A 19266-nucleotide genomic window follows, 5' to 3' on the forward strand; every position below is an offset into this window, starting at 1 on the left:
GAGGAGAAGGAGGGTTGGGGGCATCAACGAGACAAGAGCTTCAGTGACCTTGTATACTAAAAGTGGGGTTGGTTAGTAACAAGTTTGGGACACACTTCTACGTGAGCTACTCGGAGGATATATCGTAGCTAACCATAGGCGGAAATTCGCACTATATAACTCTTGCAACCATAATTTCGTTTTTTACACTTACACTTGGTAAGAAGGATGAAAACTCAGTTAACATGTCCTGTACAAATACATTTTCTTCAAACTTTTACACGTGTGACAAAAATTTCCGGTGAGAGAAAATGGGTAGCAGCGTCCTTGCCTTCCCTCTCTAGTGCCTTTGTATCTTTCTCGTGTCCAACAAACACCAGCTGCTCGCAAGACGATACTCCAAACCTCGCGACTATAAACAATAATAATGATAATGATGATAATAATAATAATTAGCTTACAGACTTAACATTACTGTGCTAATGTTCCTTTCTTTCGGGAAGACCTAACCTGCGTAAGACTAATACCAGACTAGCCACAGCGATATCTGGCGTGGGCGCGGCCTTGACCCCTCAGTGTTGCGCTGGCACCCGGACACACCCCGGGCGCCGCCTCCCTAACTTACAACTGAATGGAGTAATTAAGTAGGCTAAAGTAACATTAATCTATGGATCTTAATCAAGTAGGCATTATTTTCAAATGGACAGATGGGCTATGGACTGTTTTGGTTTCTTACATCGGGTGGGGCGGGAGGGTGACAACAACTGAGGGTCAAACGGGCGTGATTGGAACCCACGAATCCAGATGACAATACATAACTTAGGATGAAACCCAACAGAACGGCCGGCTAATGCTAAAAGAACAGCGTACGTAAACGTGAATACAGAGACGTGGGTATACCAGTGATAAAGAAAATTAACATATACGTTGGCGCTGGGCCGTTAATGGTGAGTTTTAAAGCTGCACTCGGGAAATAAGAAGTATGGAGCGAACTTTCGAAAACATAAAGGTCATGCAACAGGAGTAATGGTAATAATAATAAAATAGAACTAATATTGGTACTACCTAAACATGTATACGTACAATGATTATAAAAATGCGTCTTAAAAAACACTCCGGTTATGAATTGAACTTGCTCAATCGACCTCTCTCCTCCGCAACTTGACCAAGCATCATTTTCTTTTCTTTCTCTATTCCATCCTTCCCTTTCTGTTCTATATTCCATCCTCTGCTTTCTTTTCTTTAATTAATCCTTTCCTTTTTCATTCCTTCATCAAGCAACCATCATATTTCCTTCTCTCAGACACACTCCTTTCTTTCCTCTATTCCATCCTTTCCTTTCTTTCTTTCATCCCTTTCTGTTCTTTTCTATCCTACCCTTTCTCTTCTTCAATCCATTCTTTTCTTTCTTTTATCTATTCCATCCTTTGCTTTCTTTCCTTCATCCCTTCATCAAGCTATCATCATTTTTCTTTCTCTTCTTCATTCCATCCTTTCTTTCATCCCTTTCTTCCTCTCATGTGCTAAACACACCCTTGGCTAATATCACTTGGTCTGTCAACTACACATTTTACCCCTTACTGATCCACAGAAAACCAGTTGTCACAGCAGAACATGCACACACACACACACGTACACACTAGCTGATACATGTATGGTATAATGACAGGTGCCATTCATGAGAAACTGGAACTGATCTTTGCTGCGAGCACGCTGCAAGTTTTCCTGCGGCGGGACTTGTGTTTCTGCACCAGACACTTCATCGAACCTGCTTCCTCTACCGCCGAGTGCTGCAATATGCAACACCCACACTCCCTGCACAGCCTAAATACCTTACATACTGGATCTCTACATACTGAAAGCCTTTGAAGTACTCCCAATATGCTCGAGAAATTACGCACTTTGGTTCGTAAGACATAAAGACCGCATGACCTGCTTCCTTCTGGCACAAAACTCAAAATATGGCCAATTATACATCATTTCCAACCCTTTCAATCTAACACCACCCATCAAGTGAGTCACCATAGCACCCAAACCATCGTGAACAATCTTGCCTCTCCCAGCATCTGATTCTCACCCAGTTACCAGACTCGTCCAGGGTATCAAACAAACCTGTCCAAACACAAACGCTCTCGTAACTGTAGACATAAACGTGCAAATATCTGATTGCTCCTGCCAACAGCAATGACCCCGTGGCACCAACTCCATGGAAGTGAAATCAAACCCTCGAACGCTAACTTATGTCCTCAATTGACCCTCGACTACAGCAAAGGAAAGAGATCGGTGCGCCAAGAAAGCAAACTTGTAAACGGCTGGTATGTTCTCCCATCAGTCTTCAGGAGTCGTTTCTTTCATTTTGAGGTGGAGTGTAAGGCAACGGATGAGAATACTGTAAGCTGAACACATTAATGTAAGCTGAACACATACATTTACGTTAACCAATCTCAGAACTGCGGGCAACACACCAGGATCAAACTACCGAGTCTTAGTCCAGACAGAGAACTTTAGCTTCCCACCCATGGCTCTTGGCTATGAGAAAAGATGAAACTACAGCCTCCACCTCACTGACAGCCTCTTCTCAGCGGGACGCACTTATTTACAGTGAACGCATCCTGCAATTACAGAAGCTAAATTTGTGCAACGTTCTGACTCTGCCTGCCCCAACACAATACAGAGAGCACCAACGGAGGTGTGATTGCATGAAGTAGGCAAACTAGATGAGGAGAGTGTTGTGTGAAATGGGCAATGATACAGGCTTTACGATACCACTCATGCTTCAAAGGTTAACACAAATAATAATAATAACTAATAAAAACGATAATAATAGAGAAAGAGAGGAAACATGGGTGTATTTAGGTGAGCTTTGAATGAGCCTCAGCGGAACTAGTCGGGAATACACTCAGGTTAATACACCCATGTCTTCTCCTTCCCCAACTTGTCAAAAATGTTCCAATAATAATAACAGTAATAATAATAATTCCAAGCATATCAGTATCTCCAACAATCTTTGGACCAACATCTCTATCTCTCTCTTCTCCTCCACCTCCTCCACCTGCTCCCCACTCAAGGCCTGCTCCACCTGTTCTCCACGGCCAGCATCTGCACACCAATGCCTGGCTCCTCCACTATCTCCCGTCACACCCACAAAATAATGAATACGACATATAAAGCCATAGAAAAAAATGTTAACCTAAAGTTGACTATGCATCAGCTCCTCATATATAGCTTGTAACCTATAAATTAACGATGATGATGCTAATAACACTATAAAGTAATAATAATATAATCTTCACTTTTCTCAAATAATTTAAACATATAAAAACCCAAATAAACTTGCCACTCACCCCGGGGCCAAGCTGCCCTTAATTTACTGTTAGTCTTAAAGTATGAAATACAAAATCTATATTACAATGTGCAATGATAACAGTAACCTTTTATACCTCGTAGATCATCATCATTATCAATTAAACTAACATTCCCAAGGGACAACGGTAAAAAAAGCGCTCACGAGGCGACGCTCACGAGCAGAATGAAGCTCAGTAATCTCTTGCTCGAGGCGTGCAGGAGTGAATACCATGGCAGCCGCATGAGTACCCACACCTCTTAAAGAAACAGACCAGGACACCTTCTCTTTGATTCACACGGTTGTAGCTCAAGGTATATCGGTAACCAAGGCCGAGGAAAGAAATGAGAAACAGGCTTACACTCGTACACACACTCACACACTCGCACACTTTGGGACCCTTATCCTACACAAGACACAGCTCATAGAAAAAGAGTACTTCTACCTTAATCAACCTTAGCATATCATGCCAATGCCTTTCCTCTTTTGCTGGAAAGAAGCAGTGTGGTATATCGGTATTAGTAGCAAAAAGAAAGGAACAGAAAATAAAAAGTGAAAAAAGAAATTGTGATGAGTAAAATTATGCTTTTTTGTCTGTTGGAAAAAATAGCTATGATGGGTCTGTGTTGATGCATACCTTCTGTTGCATATGCATTTATATATTCCATAAAAAGTGTGATATGGTTCAGCAATGACCTGTGTACCTTGAGGCTTTGCAGTCACCTTCAGTCCTCGCTTCCACACTCAACACCGGTCATTCTGCATCCCCAACAGGCCTCAGTATGCCTCTGATCTTCCTAACATGATTTGGCCGAGTAACAACTCCATCTGATTGGGCGTCACTTTCAAGGGAGCCACAAACATAAAATTTAAAGGGGCAACCTCATATTTGTGACTGACTAAAGTGCAACAATGGCATCTGGCAATATGTGAAAGGAATCTGCATGTTCCTGTTTTGTGCTGCAGGATGGTAAATACACATCGCTCCGACACACTGTCCTGCCGGTGATGTGAGGGATGACAACCAAGTGAGAACCGAGGACTGACGTGGTGTTCCGTGAAGGCATCTGGCAGTCGGCATCAATTCGTGGTCCCCAGGCATGCTGGTGACACCCTCCATGCCCTACACACACCATGTCCTGCCACTGTGCAACCTGCTTCTGTCATGAGGTAACTTCTACAGAGCAAAACTGAAGGGGTCTCCTTGCATCTTTAATTTCTCAGAAGCTTATTTGAGTATAACAAGAAAATGACCCCACTGCACTGTGTATAATAAAAGTATCCCAATTAACAAAGTCTATCAGCACAAGCAGGACATAGTGTGGCATGGCAAGAGGGGTCACACAACACACAAACCAGCAAGTCCTCAATCTAAGCATTTCACATTACCACCACTCTCGTCCTTCTGTTAGGACGTCATGACAGAGAACACTGTGACCTTGATAGACTTCAGGCTTTTAAAAATTATCTTGCATGCTTGGAGAGTTATTTTCTAGGGTTGCAGATTTTGGTATGGGGTATACTGTGTTCAGTGGCAACACAAAACTTTACCAGAGATTTGGGTCGGTTAAAAAAACTGTTAACAGTGGCATAACAAAGAATAGCTTACACTGAGGACTCACGACCAATTCCCTTTCAGTGCATAGCATGTGTGAGAAGACACTAAATTATATAACATTAATGAAAAGATTAAAGCTGGTAGCAGAGCAACAAATTCCACCTGAAGGCAAAAATATGCATTAAGTTAATAAATAAAATTGTTTTATAAGTCTAGTTAGTTGAATTACACCTTGGTTGGTGGTGGAGGAAGAATAGGGGTCACTTTCAGATGACAGAACACCTATGTCAGGAAACTAGACTTATACTTATTATGGAGAAATTAAATATTAAATAAAAATTTGCGAGTAAGCATCACGTCACATCCTGCTGAGTGAACGACAGGGAGGGCGAGACACTTGATGATGCGTCCTCGTTCAACGTTCTCGTACCATCTACATGAACACACAAGCCTTCACATGACTGCACAGTAATCCATAAGGCTAAGCAGACTGCAGTAAACAGGAGTTAGTACAAATACAAGAATAGTTTAGAGAAAGCAGAAACTTGCCACACAACCCTCACTGTTCCATCTGAGGGAAGGCTGCTGCATGATGAAGAATGAGCAACACAAGCACGAAGAATGATTACTAACAAGCTTGAGCACTGCGAATCTTGTTCCTGTAGGCAAAAGTTTTTGTGCCAATCTACCAATTATTCTTGTTTTGTGCTACTCGACGAATGACCTTTCCACAGGAGCTGCCTTGTAAACAGGAGCTTCCTTGTTACAGGAGCTACCTTGTATAGGCAAACAGCCTCTTGCAGACTCCTTATGTTCTTATGCTCTACCACAGCTTGAGATGACCCCAAGCTGTGCCTTCTGTGATGTGGACAAGACTTGGATTTCAGTGCAAGTTCTGTGACTGAAATCTTGAGGAAGGAATGGAATGAATTAATGTTTTGAGTCATGGCTGAGACCTAACACTTTTTTGGAGCAACTTGCTATATTCCACCTGTTTCCTGTTTTCCTTAATTTACACTTGCAGAATGAGCTCCACAAACACATCCTCATTTTGAGATCCAGGATGTGTTCTAAGTAGGAATATTCCCGCCAAAGACAGAAGGAAACTGTCACGGAACTAAAATTAAACACACTGAGCGAGCTTGCGGAACCACCAAACCGTATGTGATGAACCAAACAATAAAAGCGAGGGCAGCAACGTGGCCTCAGAGCGCTCGGCCACCCTTTACGTCACTTCCCTCTGGCCACAACGTACATCCCTTGGCCAAACTTGGGACCGTCACAAAAACCAAGGTGACTGATTGACTCCCACGGCTGGAGCACATGACTCTTTGGTGTGCCTCATTTTCCGGTCCTTTTGAGAGCAACTTTGTGTTTTATGCGTACATCATTTTGTGTCCAACATGATGCCAATAATGACTGTCAGAAATAACAGAAGAGTCACCGAAACTGGAGCCCAGCGTGCACACCAGCAGCTGGAGTCAATCGAATGCATAAACTATTCTTTGATGTGACCTTTTGTGCCTTAAAAACTAGGTGAACATCTTGACCACAGAGCCAAGGTGTGTCGGGGATGCTGACCCCTAGACCCCCTCCTAGTGCCCTCGCAGTAGATGTGGGAGATTCACACCCTCGCAACAGACCCCGGTCGCACCCGGCGGTACACCTCTTGATTTACTCCGCTCAGAAAACTCCTCCAGTGATCAACTCCCTTTGCTGGGTGGAACAGATGCCTCGTCCACCCCTGCCTATGCTGCACACTTACCCTAGTCAGAAGACTTACTCCACAGATACAGAAACAACTCCATCCTTGCTCCCTGCAGTGATTGCTTAAGTGTTAAAATTCATATTCTTAAGATTGTGTCAAGCTAACGTTGGTCGCTCGGTGGCATCCTCAGAGGTTTTCGAGGCCTTTGTTGTCGATGAATTCCACCAACGCTTTGTAGCAGAACTCATACTGGGCCTGGAAACACAGAGAGTGGGCGATGAAGAGCATGCAGCTGGGTTATAATGGTAACCTTAACTAAGGAGCATATCATGGTGACTTCTACAGCTAACAAATAATAAAACAATTTACTGGACCTGAAAACACACAGTTGGCAATGGAGAGCTATTGTTTAAAAGTCAAGTATGGTTCAAATTATAGTGTTTTCTACACCTGATGTTCAAAAAAAGTATACAATGCTTCATCAACTTACAAATTCCTGGAGCTGGAACTGCCTGAGAGCCCTTATTCTTCTGGAGGTTTGGAACACATCCACTCGTCCCTCGCGGCGCAGCTGGCGCAAGCAGTTGTTGAGGCAGCAGTACACGCTACTCCTGTCACCGCCACCCCTGGAAGTGCCACAGGGCATCAGTGTGTGAGTGTTCTTACTGAATTGAGTTCAGCTGGTATAGTCCTGTCTATTGAAACGAGTTTATCAGTATTTCTTTAAGACTGTGAATGCTTTTGACACAAGACTTCTGATAAGATATTCCCTCACTAAACTAGACTATATCCTTCATCATCCCCCTTTCTCTGTCTGATTAATTTAGCCTTTCTCTCTACTCCTTTCTCCTCTATTCCTAAACAAACTCAATTTCCACTCCCTCACTAAACCAAACCATATTCTTCATCATCCCTTATTCCCTGTCTGGTTACCAAAGTCTTTCTCTCTTCTACTCCTAAACAAACTCAATTTCCACTCCCTCACTAAACTGAACCATATTCTTCATCATCCCTTATTCCCTGTCTGGTTACCAAAGTCCTTGTCTTTTCTACTCCTAAACAGACTCAATTTCCACTTCGTCACTAAACCAAACTATATCCGTCATTAATCACCCTTCCCCCATCCTATTAACTCAGCCTTTCTCTCCTCTACTCCTAAACAAACCCAATGTCCTCTGTCTTCCCTCCCAATGTCCTAAAGTCCCTCCCTCCTCTCCATACCCACACAACAGGCCTGACTGACTCACGAGCAGTGGACAAGAGTGGGTGCAGCGGAGGAAAGCGTGGCATCAGTGTGGGTCTGGACACGGGTGATGATCTCCATGATGCCGTGGGTCACCAGAGGCACCTCCCCCAGCAGCCCCGACCACCCGATGTAGTGGAAGTGGGTGACTGTAAGCACGTCGCTGTTCTGGAAGACGAACGGACACAATGTTTTTTTTTTCTTACGGTGAAGGAAGCAGGTCACAGGCACAAAAAAAAATAAATAAATAAATAAATAAATAAATAAATAAATAAATAAATAAAAAAAGGCTGCTAATATATGAATCTAATCATAAGTACAGTATGATCATTATAACTAGACTTTACTGGTATGGAAAAATAGAATGTCTGGAAGCAAACTAATGGAAACTACCCTGATCATTTGCTATCTTAAGAGTGTTTCCAAGCAATACAAGTCATAAATAATCAAGCTAATTAATAAATAACTAAGTACACTGTTACCATTACAAATTGATACCAGAAACTAACTAGATTTTACTGGTGTGCAAGAATGGAATGTCTAAATATATGTCGGAAATAACCCAACTAATCCTACTTACCTTTGTGTTGGTGAGCAGGAAGGACCGACTGGAGTACTTGGGGTAGCTCTCACTCGACACAAGCTTCACCGAGATGTGTTCATAGGTCTCCTCGTCGTCAGGCCAATACTTGTTGCAACACTGCTCGCCACTGCCCAGCTGCTCCGCCAAAGACAACAGAACGCAGATGTACACCCCATGACGCCCATAAGGACACTCCTACCCTAGACTGTGTGTGTTGCATCTACCTAATTTTTCTAACATTTTCCCTTAACTTCAGTGTTTCACCAAGTCTGTGGATATGAGTGTCTAGTATTTTGTCCGTTGTCTTTTGTCTCTTCTGTCATTTCCAGGTCTTGGGTTCAAAGCATATACTGTGTTATCAAATCATTATGACTGCCCTTTTCTTTCTTGTTATCAATATTCTCCTAAGCTGCCTCCACCTACCTCCACTGCTGAGCCACCTCCTTATCATGCCTAACAGGAAGGTGGAATGTTAACAATTTCCCATGATTACAATATGGTTCATGGTGATAAAATACCCACAAATTTTTTTTTATTAGTACTTTACATATATTGACAGGAACCTTTTTTTTTTTTTTTTTTTTCTCTCTCTCTCCAAGGTACCTTTCTTCATACTAGTTTCAAACTATCATTCAAACTGTCATTCTTGTGGCTGTAAAAGAAATTATAAAAGTATTCCAGAAAACAATCAACATGTTAACAGCCACTCAAGTGTGCCAAGGACTGGACAGCCTTTGGACCTTCAGGTGAAATGAGTGAAAAAGAAAAAAAAAAAAAATCCTTCTGTCTCTCCCTAACTGTGTTATTTTAAGCTATCATTCTTAAGCTAAGCTTAACTTATAAAAAAAATTCAAGCATAAGTGCCTCTTAAATTATTAAATCAAGAGTGTTCGGCTTTTAGCAAATATGCAGTCTGATCCACCAAATGTCGTGGGCAGTGCTGGCATTCATGCAGGAAGACCCCAACAACAGCAAGACCAGAGGCCAGGCCCAGCCCAAGCAAGGGTGACGTAACCTTCCATACAAACACAGGGAGCGGGTGGTTTACTTATTCTACATGCCATTCACACTGCTTTTACTGCTTCTTCCAGGACCCCTTGAAACCCATTGCCATGTTAGGGTTCTGTGCACTTCCCCAGCACACTTTTTCAACATCAATAAGCAGAGTAAAGCAAATCAATGATCTGTAAAACAGTAGACATAAGGGAGATGAAATTCCCTACACCAAGTTGTGGAAAAGAAGAAATACCCATAAAGGCTTGAGAAATGAGTTACAGGGAAGAGGAGAGTCATAACTGTTGGGTAGCAAAGCACTGGTGGATGCCTTGGATGAGCAAGGCAAAGCATGTGTGTGGGTGGGGGGGTTCACTGAGTTAGGTTGAGGAGTGATGGGCATTATGTTCAGTCTGAAGGGCAGGGGGAATCCAGGGAGACTGCTTGTTACTACATTGCATTATTTGTACTCACTATGATGAACCACACGATAACAACAATGGATAACTATTCAGTTTCAGCAGCCAGAGACAAGCAATAAGCCCACAAACAATTGGAAATACAAATAGGGAAATAAAATATTAAAAGGAGGAATTCTACCATCATGGTTACTGATAATATAAATAATTGTAGCAAAACAAATAATAAAAGATTCAATAAGTAGAGGAGCCTGAAAACAAGGATCTCCCTGTAACTCAGCAAAGCAAGACAAAACCTTCAGGAATTTAATTGAGTCAAAAGCACTACAACAACAGCAAAACAGCCAGCTATGAAGACACAGCTATGGTGACAGGTGTTGTAGGAGCACGGGGCTTGTTGGCCGCCCAAGGAGGAGGCAGCAGCACCACCACAGCCAAGAAGAGAGAGGAGGCAGGTCAGGAAGGCATTGACATAAAACCTTGATAACTGAATCTCATCTATAAAAAATTGCTAATGCTGTTGTATTAGAATAGATAGTCATTGAAATGCCAACAGTATTCTAAATGTTACTAATGGGTGGAAAATAACTTTAAATTCTACTGATATAAAGCATTAGGTCAAGGTTTTACACTAATCCTTCCTGGCAAAGAGTGACAGGCATGACAGGAGGAGAGAGGGAGAGCCCCAAGACAGAGGAGGTGAGGAGCAGGAAGCTGAGTTAGTAGAGTTAGTAAGCTCAGCTCCGGGAGGTCTGGGAGTTAGTAAACATGAGGTTACACTAATTTAGAGCGTATCAATTTTGCTGGTAATTTACCTGTTCGTGGCGCACCTAGTGGGATATCAATATATGTGATCAGTGAGTGGCTACAAAAGATGTAAGACACAGTAAAACACTAACTTAAAATCTAAAAATAAAAGCATTAAGTTTTGTTTGTACTGCAGCACACGGAAGAAACTACAAGAATCACTCAGCAAGTTCTACAAATATTAGTCAAAACTTTAGCTGAGCAAAGTACTATTTTGAAAGTTTAATCAGGCTTAAGAGCAAGTAAAAAGTCATCTTCCTCTACTCCCTACAGCACACATGTCCATTAGGGTCTGGGATCAAAGGAAATGAGTCTTGTGGCTGCTCATGTTGCTTCTGCTTGACGTCACCCTACAAGCATCAGTACCAATATGGGGGAAGGAAGGACCAAGATTTAAAGGGGTCATTGCAACATGAGAAAGTAAAGAACTTATAAAAGATATATTTATGATGATCCAGCAGGGTTGAGAGGCTGCCACCTGCCACTGTTGGTGTCACATGTGCAGGCCTCCTTGGATCACGTCCCGCTGAGGGGCTTCAGGTCAACTGAGAGGCTCCAATTCAACATGGATTCACCTCCAGAGCAATTTTAGGGGGCAGGGGGGGAGGAGGCTTAACCTAACACTATTAGAGGAGGTGGTTCACTGTAAGTAGTTGATGATTTAGGAATAACTGAATATTAAATCAAATGACATTTCCTTGATGCCAAACAATGCACAGTCTGTGCAGAGCACTGGTCATAATAACAAAGTTTACATTATTGTCACCTAACTAATGGTCAAGTAAAAATGTCTGGTGATAAATATGTTTTTACACTTAAACTATATTTTGATGCTTAACATTTGGCAATTTGAAGTTAGATGCCAGTGTTAATGATCCTCATAATGCTGATGTGCATTGTGGAGTACAGCAATCAGCAGTTTCTCTGCATAAAAGTAACTTTTTGTGTGTGACTGCTTTTGAAATTATTACAAAAATTGTCGATACATATTCCATGTGACTTACTAAGTCTGACAATATAAAAGCTTTATAATATAATATTAATGGGAGATTAATGAACAAAATAGTGTTTTTAGACACTGGCCATAAAAAGAAAAAATCCGTGGATAATTTATCTGAAAATGCCAACTGATTAACCAATTACTTTAAGCTTATCACAGATATAATCAACATCTTAAAATCAATGAGGCAAACATCTGACTGACAAGGGAGTTGGAGGGCACATATAAGTGTGTGTGGGGGGGATAATAATAATGTGAAGCAGACACGATGCCATCACTGCTTGCTGCTGCTGTTGCTGCTGCTGCTGGTAATGACGATGATCAAGGTAATATTTACAGAGGTTGGGGATGAATTAGTCTGGTGCGCCTCATGACTCAATATTAACACCAAAGAAGATAAAATTATTTACACAACTAAGTGCTTACAAGGGAACGGAAGAACTCATTCAACCTTCAAGTGAAGTTCCAGTCATAATGCTCTCAAAACATCTTTTAAAGGAAGTCTCTAACAGTTACAACTGGATACAAGTTATTGGCACAATGTATAAAAAATTGATAAACAAACACGAATAGAAACAAAACAAAAATATATAAAAGAAGCTCATGTCAGCATGTGATGCAAGTTCACTGGCCAGACATTTACTGTACTGTGACAACACTGCATCACACTTATTGTAGTTTAGTTGAGAGTGAAGCACAGGAATACATTTTCCAATAACAAATGAAATAGTGACTCAGAAATTGACAGTGGTATGTAGCTATGCTTGTTCTCAGTGAGGGCTTACTTTGATATACTCTCTGAATTGCAGTTGAGAAAGACACTGAAGCTAAAACCTTAGCTTGGAGATAACTATACAAAAAGTTAAAAACTTTTATATCTGGAAGTTATAAAACATTTGCACAACGAGAAGAATATTGTCAGTGAAGTGAAAAGTAGAGCTAGCATCACGTGGCCTAAAGGAAGGAAAAGAAAACTGTGGAGGGTGAGACATGGCAGCCGAGGAGACAGAACCCATGCATATGGCCGCTACTGGTGAGTGTGAGAGCCAACTGAAGGTGAGGTCTACAGTGAGAGAGCAACTAGGCTACATCATGCAATAAGTACCACAGCGCCCCTAATTTTCTGCTTCACAGCTTGCTGCCACAGCCTGGCAAACTCAGCATGACACATGATGGACAAAGTACACATTATTCCCTTTTTTGAGTAGCCTCTCAAAGCTGGGCAGCATTACCAACATGTACATACATACATTCATACATGTAAACACTGGGTATACATGTCACCACTGCCTGCTTAATGGTGGGTCAGATTATTGAAATTCTGAAACACTTCACTGGCACCGCACCCTCGAGGATGTCATGAAAACACACTACAAGGTTCATCTGTTGCACGGCTGAGCTCATGATTTTCCAAAAACTTTCATTACTACTGTCCAAGTGCTTGCCCACTCCTCTAACATTAACAGGCATGGCAAGCACACTCATGAACCATAAATACACCATCCTGTGATTCCTCTCATTCAAGCTGCAAAATATCTCCCATTTTCCTTATTTCCTACATCTAAGCACTTCATGTACCTGGCCAAAGATACTTTATCATGAGTGAATATCACACAAACACAACTCATCGCCTGGCTGTGCTAATAGGAAATGGAGAGAATGTATAATGTATGTAATTATGATAAACAACAGCTGAGCACTGGGTGACCCAACTGCAAAATGTAAGCATGTGCTTGTGCAATCAGAGCTAGTTATAATCCCACTATAGACATGTGTGATTACATACTATAAAAGCATAAAATGTGAGCAACTGTGTAGTTCACTCTCCTATGATGCAGGTCAATGGTTCCTTACCCAGCTCCCCATTCCTACCTGTCACAAACACACTCTTCTATGATGTGGGTCAATGGTTCATTACCCAGCTCCCCATTCCTACCTGTCACAAACACTCTTCTATGATGAAGGTCAATGGTTCCTTACCCAGCTCCCCATTCCTACCTGTCACAAACACTCTTCTATGATGCAGGTCAATGGTTCCTTACCCAGCTCCCCATTCCTACCACTGTCACAAACACACTCTTCTATGATGCAGGTCAATGGTTCCTTACCCAGCTCCCCATTCCTACCTCTGTCACAAACACACTCTCCTATGATGCGGGTCAATGGTTCCTTACCCAGCTCCCCATTCCTACCTCTGTGACAAACACACACTGGAGGGATGGAACGTCTCCCACAGCTTTGTTAGCCACTTCCCAAGGTTTGCCCTTCTCTGCTCCCCACCCACATGTACAACTACACCCTGCCACTTCCTAAAGGTGATATTTACATCAATACGTCTCGGGGTGCTTGTATTAAACCTCCACCAAAGGCAACTCCATGGCCTTACTTTGAGTGTAATAATAATAAACTGATAATCCCAATATTGAAATGATCCATGTTAGGTGTGCAATTTTTTGATTCTGTTGTGGTTTGGCCTTTCTCACAGGTGCTATGGAAGGTGTTAAACTTTTGCTTTGTACATAATAAGCACCTTGTTGCCACTAAAACGTTTACTTGTGCAGACACTGGAAAAGCGTGTAAACTGTTCCCGAGTGAGGCCAGTTTAGTTCTGACACTGTTAATAAACCACTTCCCAAGCTATGAGTGTGGACAATGAGGGATGGGTTGATGAAAGGTGACATGGGGGCAACATAAAACATTCTACTGAGCTCCGACACACACACTGAAAATGAAACCACTGATGAATGAATCTAAGAATTGGCAATCATCAAAAATCAAACAGCACACTGTAAACTACAAATATAAATTAAATCAACTTAAAACCTAAAACTATAAAAAATACACAAGCTTATAAATCACTCATATCTCTCTCACAATCACATGAAAAAAAAAGTAAGGTATTGAGTCAACAGCTTCCAGCAAACACACACACACACATACAGACAGACACGCAAAACGTACCTCCGAGAGCATGACGATCGTGTTCACCTCCTGGTCAAACACCATCCTCCAGAAGTCTGCTATGGTGTTCTCCATGGGGTCCTGCGTCACGATGAAGGACTCCGCCAAGTCATACCCCTGCAGGAGAAACAATAAGAAATGGATCACGAGGGAAAGTGGAGAGACGTTTCTGGTATAGTAAGGGGATGATTTTAAGTGCAATTTGAAGGGTAAGATTACCTCTACTCTATTCAGGGTAAGACTACACTCTACTCTATTCAGGAGAAGTAAGTAGCGGGCTTTTTTTTTTCATTATTGTTTTCTTCTTTTTTTTATGCCCTTGCACGGTCTCTTCTGCTGTAAAAAATAAATAAATAAATAAAATAAAAAATGCCCAGTCACCGTACCTCTATTTTCAACGATTCATATGTGTTTTGTGGTGCTTGGGACACTAAAAAGAAGATATAAAAGGTTCCAAAGCTCGTACTGATAAAGATATTAGTCTAAGATCAAAGGGAAAGTTCCCATATTTTTGTTGTAAGAGATTCACAGAGCAGGCAAAGAGAACTTGTTGATATAGGCGACACTATGGAAAGAGATAGACATTAGAGCAACATTAGAAGGCAGGGCATTATGAGGCTCTAGTGACAGAAGAACCACAAGAACTAGGAGGCAGACGGGTATCATAAGCCACTGGTGACATAGGAGAGAGCCACAACGACTCACCGTGACAAAGGAGGCGTTGATGTACGTGGAGGACGGGCGGGTGGAGAGCGGCGCCAAGATGACCCGGTTGGAATCGTAGGGCAGGACGTAGTCATAGCGATTCTTGGGTTTGTTTTCCTCGCTGGTGGCAATGGCGAACGGTTTCCTGTCCTCCACCACTTTGCCAAGACGCTGAAAGAACAGGGAAAGGAGGTTACTTGGAGGCTCAGAGAAATGGATGATTAGAACTTCTTTGATGTGGGAAAACTGTGGAAAATAATGCTGAAAAAAAAAGGACTGCCTATCTATCTATCTATCTATCAATAAGTTAAATAAAATAAACTTCACCACTTTGCCAAGACACTGAAAGAACAGGGAAAGGAGGTTACTTGGAGGCTCAGAGAAATGGATGATTAGAACTTCTTTGATGTGGGAAAACTGTGGAAAAAAATGCTGAAAAAAAAAGGACTGCCTATCTATCTATCTATCTATCAATAAGTTAAATAAATTAATAAACTTCACCACTTTGCCAAGACGCTGAAAGAATAGATAAAGGCAAAGGAGATTATCAAGAGGAGCAGAGGAATGGGCAAATTGAACTGCTTTGATACTGAAGAAAAATGAGAAATATGATACTGGAGAAAAAGGAATCTATCTTCTTTCTCTGTCTTTTAAAACCCTTATTTTCCCTCATGGGGCTGGACGAAAATAGGAAAAAGGAGTCTATCAATCCCTTAATAAGTAAAACGAAGTAAAATAACACCGTGCTTCCAGAGGCCGACTATCTAAACACACACCTCAAACTCCTTCTCTAGGGGTGAGGAGTCGTCCACGCTGTCATGGTGCGTGTGGTTGCTGTAGAGTTCCTTCAGCTGGTTGATGGTCAGCTCCGTGTTGCCGAACTGAGAGTATTCCATCAGGGCTCGGTGGATGAACACGTACTGCTTCTGCTCGGACACAGGGAGGAGAGTGAGGGTCAGGGGTTGGGATTTACAGATTGGGAGGCAGCAATAAGAGGATTAGGAAAATTAACATTGTGATGGCAACTCAAAAATAAAAAAGATGGTAAAAATAATGATAGGAAAAGTAAAACAATGAGCTAGGAAACAAGGGTCAGAGTTATTACCTCACTGTGAACTAATATAGAGGAGTGGAAATCATTACAAAAAATATCCCATAAAACCCAGACACAGCTATTGTTATCTATGTATTTAAAGTTGTCCTGATGAATACACAAAAACAACACAACCAGAAGTTAATATGTCAACTATAGAAAACTGTTTATGCAATTCAGTGGCCTTGCCCTAATCTAGTAAAACAACCTGACCCCTATCATGATCTGCAGACTCATGACTTACCAGGGACTGCACCAGGAAGTTCCGTTGGTGCCGCAGGTCACAGATTAAGTTAAAGATCGAGGCCTGACCCTCCTCGTCAAGCTCCATCACCAGGGAGTCCAGAGCCACCAAGGTCCCGGTGCGGCCGACTCCAGCACTGCGGCAAAAAGGGACCAGGTTTGTTTGAAATAGAATGACTAACAATTTGTACCAGTTAGTAAGCATATCCCACACCCTATGCTTTCCTGCCTCTGAATATAACCTTGAACACTCTAACATATGACCTTGAACACTCTAAACTATCTTCTGGGATATGAAAAATAAGGTTATACTTTTACACACAATCTCTAAGAGTCCCCCAAAAATCAAGGATACTCAGATAGAAGAAAAATTATTACAGCATAAACTGGATCAGCATCATTTTTTACAGTAAAGAAAGCAGGCAAAAATAAATCAAAAAAGCTCACTAATCACTGCTCCTATAAAAGACAGTAAATGAGTGGCCAAAAAAGATGTCAATTTCAGATGAAGATTAACTTTCCGACTATGACCTTTCTATCCCCCCTCCATACCTGCAGTGCACAAGGAGGGATCCCTGCTCCTGCGAATAGGTCTCGTTGATCCTGCGGAGGAAGGACAGGACGCCGGTGGGGTGCTCCGGGGCGATGAAGTCTTTCCAGAGGAGGTAGTGGTACTGGCAAACCTCGTGGGTGTGCAGGTCCTCCCCCTCGCCCCCGCCCCATTCTGCCCTTAGTGTTCGCACCATGAAGTCTGTAATGGAAGTTTGTGCATCAGTATTAAGTGTTAAGAGTGTGGGACGTCCAATAACATATGGGAAAATAATGATGTACTGATTAAGAAGAAGAAGAAGAAGAAGAAGAAGAAGAAGGAAGAAAAAGAAGATTTTGGGACTGTGGGGCTGGAAGAAGAACAAGAAGAACAAGAACAAAAGGAAAAGAAAGATGAAGAAGAGGAAGATGAAGAAGATGAAGGTGAAGAAGATGAAAAAGAAGTACAAGAAGCAGAGCACAACAACCAAATCTTTTTAAACGTTACACTCTCTCTAAAAGACAACCCCCAAATTTGAATCCACTTTATTATTGACATCAGGTAATACAAACATAAAAATCTTCAAACATAAGGACGTTAAATAAAGAAAATGAAGAAGGAAAGAAGTACGGTAATGTGAAAAAGAAGAAGGAAAAAAGTAAGGTAATATAAACAGAAACTTTCTCTATCATCCCAAGACTTACCCGAGTAGGCCTTCTCCTTCACCAGGTAGATGGTAACGTTCCCGAATGTCTTGGGTTGCCCCGCCTCAGGCCAGTACTTGACGCACTTCACCTTCCCCGTCTCCTCCAGGTTGGTCAGCATCACCACCACGCCACAGCCCTGCTCCACGATCATCCGCCAGAAGTCATCCACGGTTGTCTCCATCGGGCCTGTGGAGTGAGGAGGTGGTGGTCGAGGTGGAATTAGAGTTGAGGTGGATTTAGGTTTGTGTACTTATGGGCTATACTGAGGTTAACCCTGCGAAGATGGCACGGAGAAGTCAGGTGGAGGGGAGACGAATGAGAGGAAGACAGAGGATCAGGTGGAGATGAAACTGAGAGAGACATGAGGCAGTTGGAGGAAGAGGAAAAAAATAGCATTGCACTGGCTGAGTGGTTAGATTTTTCATGACTAAACCCAAAAAAATAATATCATGAGTGACTATTTGAATGTCTTTGTATTTGCAGACTTGAGACAGTAAGCTCAGTACCAATTTACATGTATACCAATTAGCAAACATAACCCATACCCCATGTCTTCCTACCCTAGAATATAACCATGACCTTCACACTAACATTTGCCTTCCAGGAGGTGAAAAGTATGGTTCTAGGTTAACACAGCATCCCAAGAATCCACCCCCAAAAAATAAGGTTACTCAGACAATGAAAAAAGAAAGAAAAACGAAAGAAAAAATCCGCCCCTTCAGCCTCACCTTGGGCACAGATGAATTTCTTCCTCTCCTTGTACCCGAGAACGTAGTTGGCATTGATGTAGTCCGACCCGATGGCCCCGTTGATCTGCGAGAGCTTGACCCGAGTCTGGTCGTACGCCTTGATGTCGGGGTACCTGTTCTTGGGGGCGTTCTCGATCATGTCCGAGGCTCTTGACGTGCGATCGTAGAATTTCTCCGGGAGGGCCTGGAGGAGAAAGAGAAACGTAGGAAGAGGAGGAGAGAGGAAGAAGTAAGAAGAGGAGGAAAGAGGAGAAGGGAAGAAGTAAGAGAAGGAGATAAGAAAGGAGAAGTAGGGGCATATTCTCAAAAAATTTCAGGACCCAAGCACACACACTTGTTAGGGCTTTCTTAGGAGGTGTAGGTATTTCCATGGGTAGTTTTATCCCGGTGGTAGTTTGACAAGGCTACTGCACCATGAACGTGAAAAAAAACTCATAAGAACCTGATTAATCTCCTTTGCAACCTGTGGAAATGGCTGATGTGAGAAGGGGAAGCAACTGAGAGCACCGATATCACTGTTTTGTTTTGTGCTTGTGTTGAGGTGAGAGGATGGCAACGACTGGTTCTCTCTACGCCTGGATACAGTGTCACCCTCAAATGGTTACTGTTAGTGTAGGTTTGTTTTTTAATTACATCTATTTGAGCT

The 19266-nt window shown here is 42.2% G+C and overlaps 1 protein-coding gene across 3 annotated transcripts in view; it reads right to left on the reverse strand.

Annotated features, from left to right (window-relative positions):
- Window positions 1-701: 701 nt before the first annotated feature.
- LOC126999456 (tyrosine-protein phosphatase 69D-like) overlaps window positions 702-19266 on the reverse strand; it is a 32326-nt gene continuing 13761 nt past the window's right edge. For 2 of the 3 annotated variants that reach the window (XM_050862057.1, XM_050862056.1), the window contains exons 16-27: window positions 18600-18804; window positions 17869-18057; window positions 17188-17386; window positions 16637-16772; window positions 16076-16225; window positions 15300-15470; window positions 14595-14711; window positions 10642-10656; window positions 8412-8549; window positions 7836-7999; window positions 7079-7214; window positions 702-6843 (exon numbers count right to left, since the gene is read on the reverse strand). In XM_050862057.1, the coding sequence (XP_050718014.1) occupies window positions 6775-6843; window positions 7079-7214; window positions 7836-7999; window positions 8412-8549; window positions 10642-10656; window positions 14595-14711; window positions 15300-15470; window positions 16076-16225; window positions 16637-16772; window positions 17188-17386; window positions 17869-18057; window positions 18600-18804 (1689 nt within the window). In that variant the 3' untranslated portion in view covers window positions 702-6774. The remainder of the gene's footprint in view (window positions 6844-7078; window positions 7215-7835; window positions 8000-8411; window positions 8550-10641; window positions 10657-14594; window positions 14712-15299; window positions 15471-16075; window positions 16226-16636; window positions 16773-17187; window positions 17387-17868; window positions 18058-18599; window positions 18805-19266) is intronic. The other variant, XM_050862058.1, reaches the window with a different exon arrangement.

This window comes from Eriocheir sinensis, chromosome 16 (assembly GCF_024679095.1).
Source record: "Eriocheir sinensis breed Jianghai 21 chromosome 16, ASM2467909v1, whole genome shotgun sequence".
Classification (NCBI taxonomy): domain Eukaryota; kingdom Metazoa; phylum Arthropoda; class Malacostraca; order Decapoda; family Varunidae; genus Eriocheir; species Eriocheir sinensis.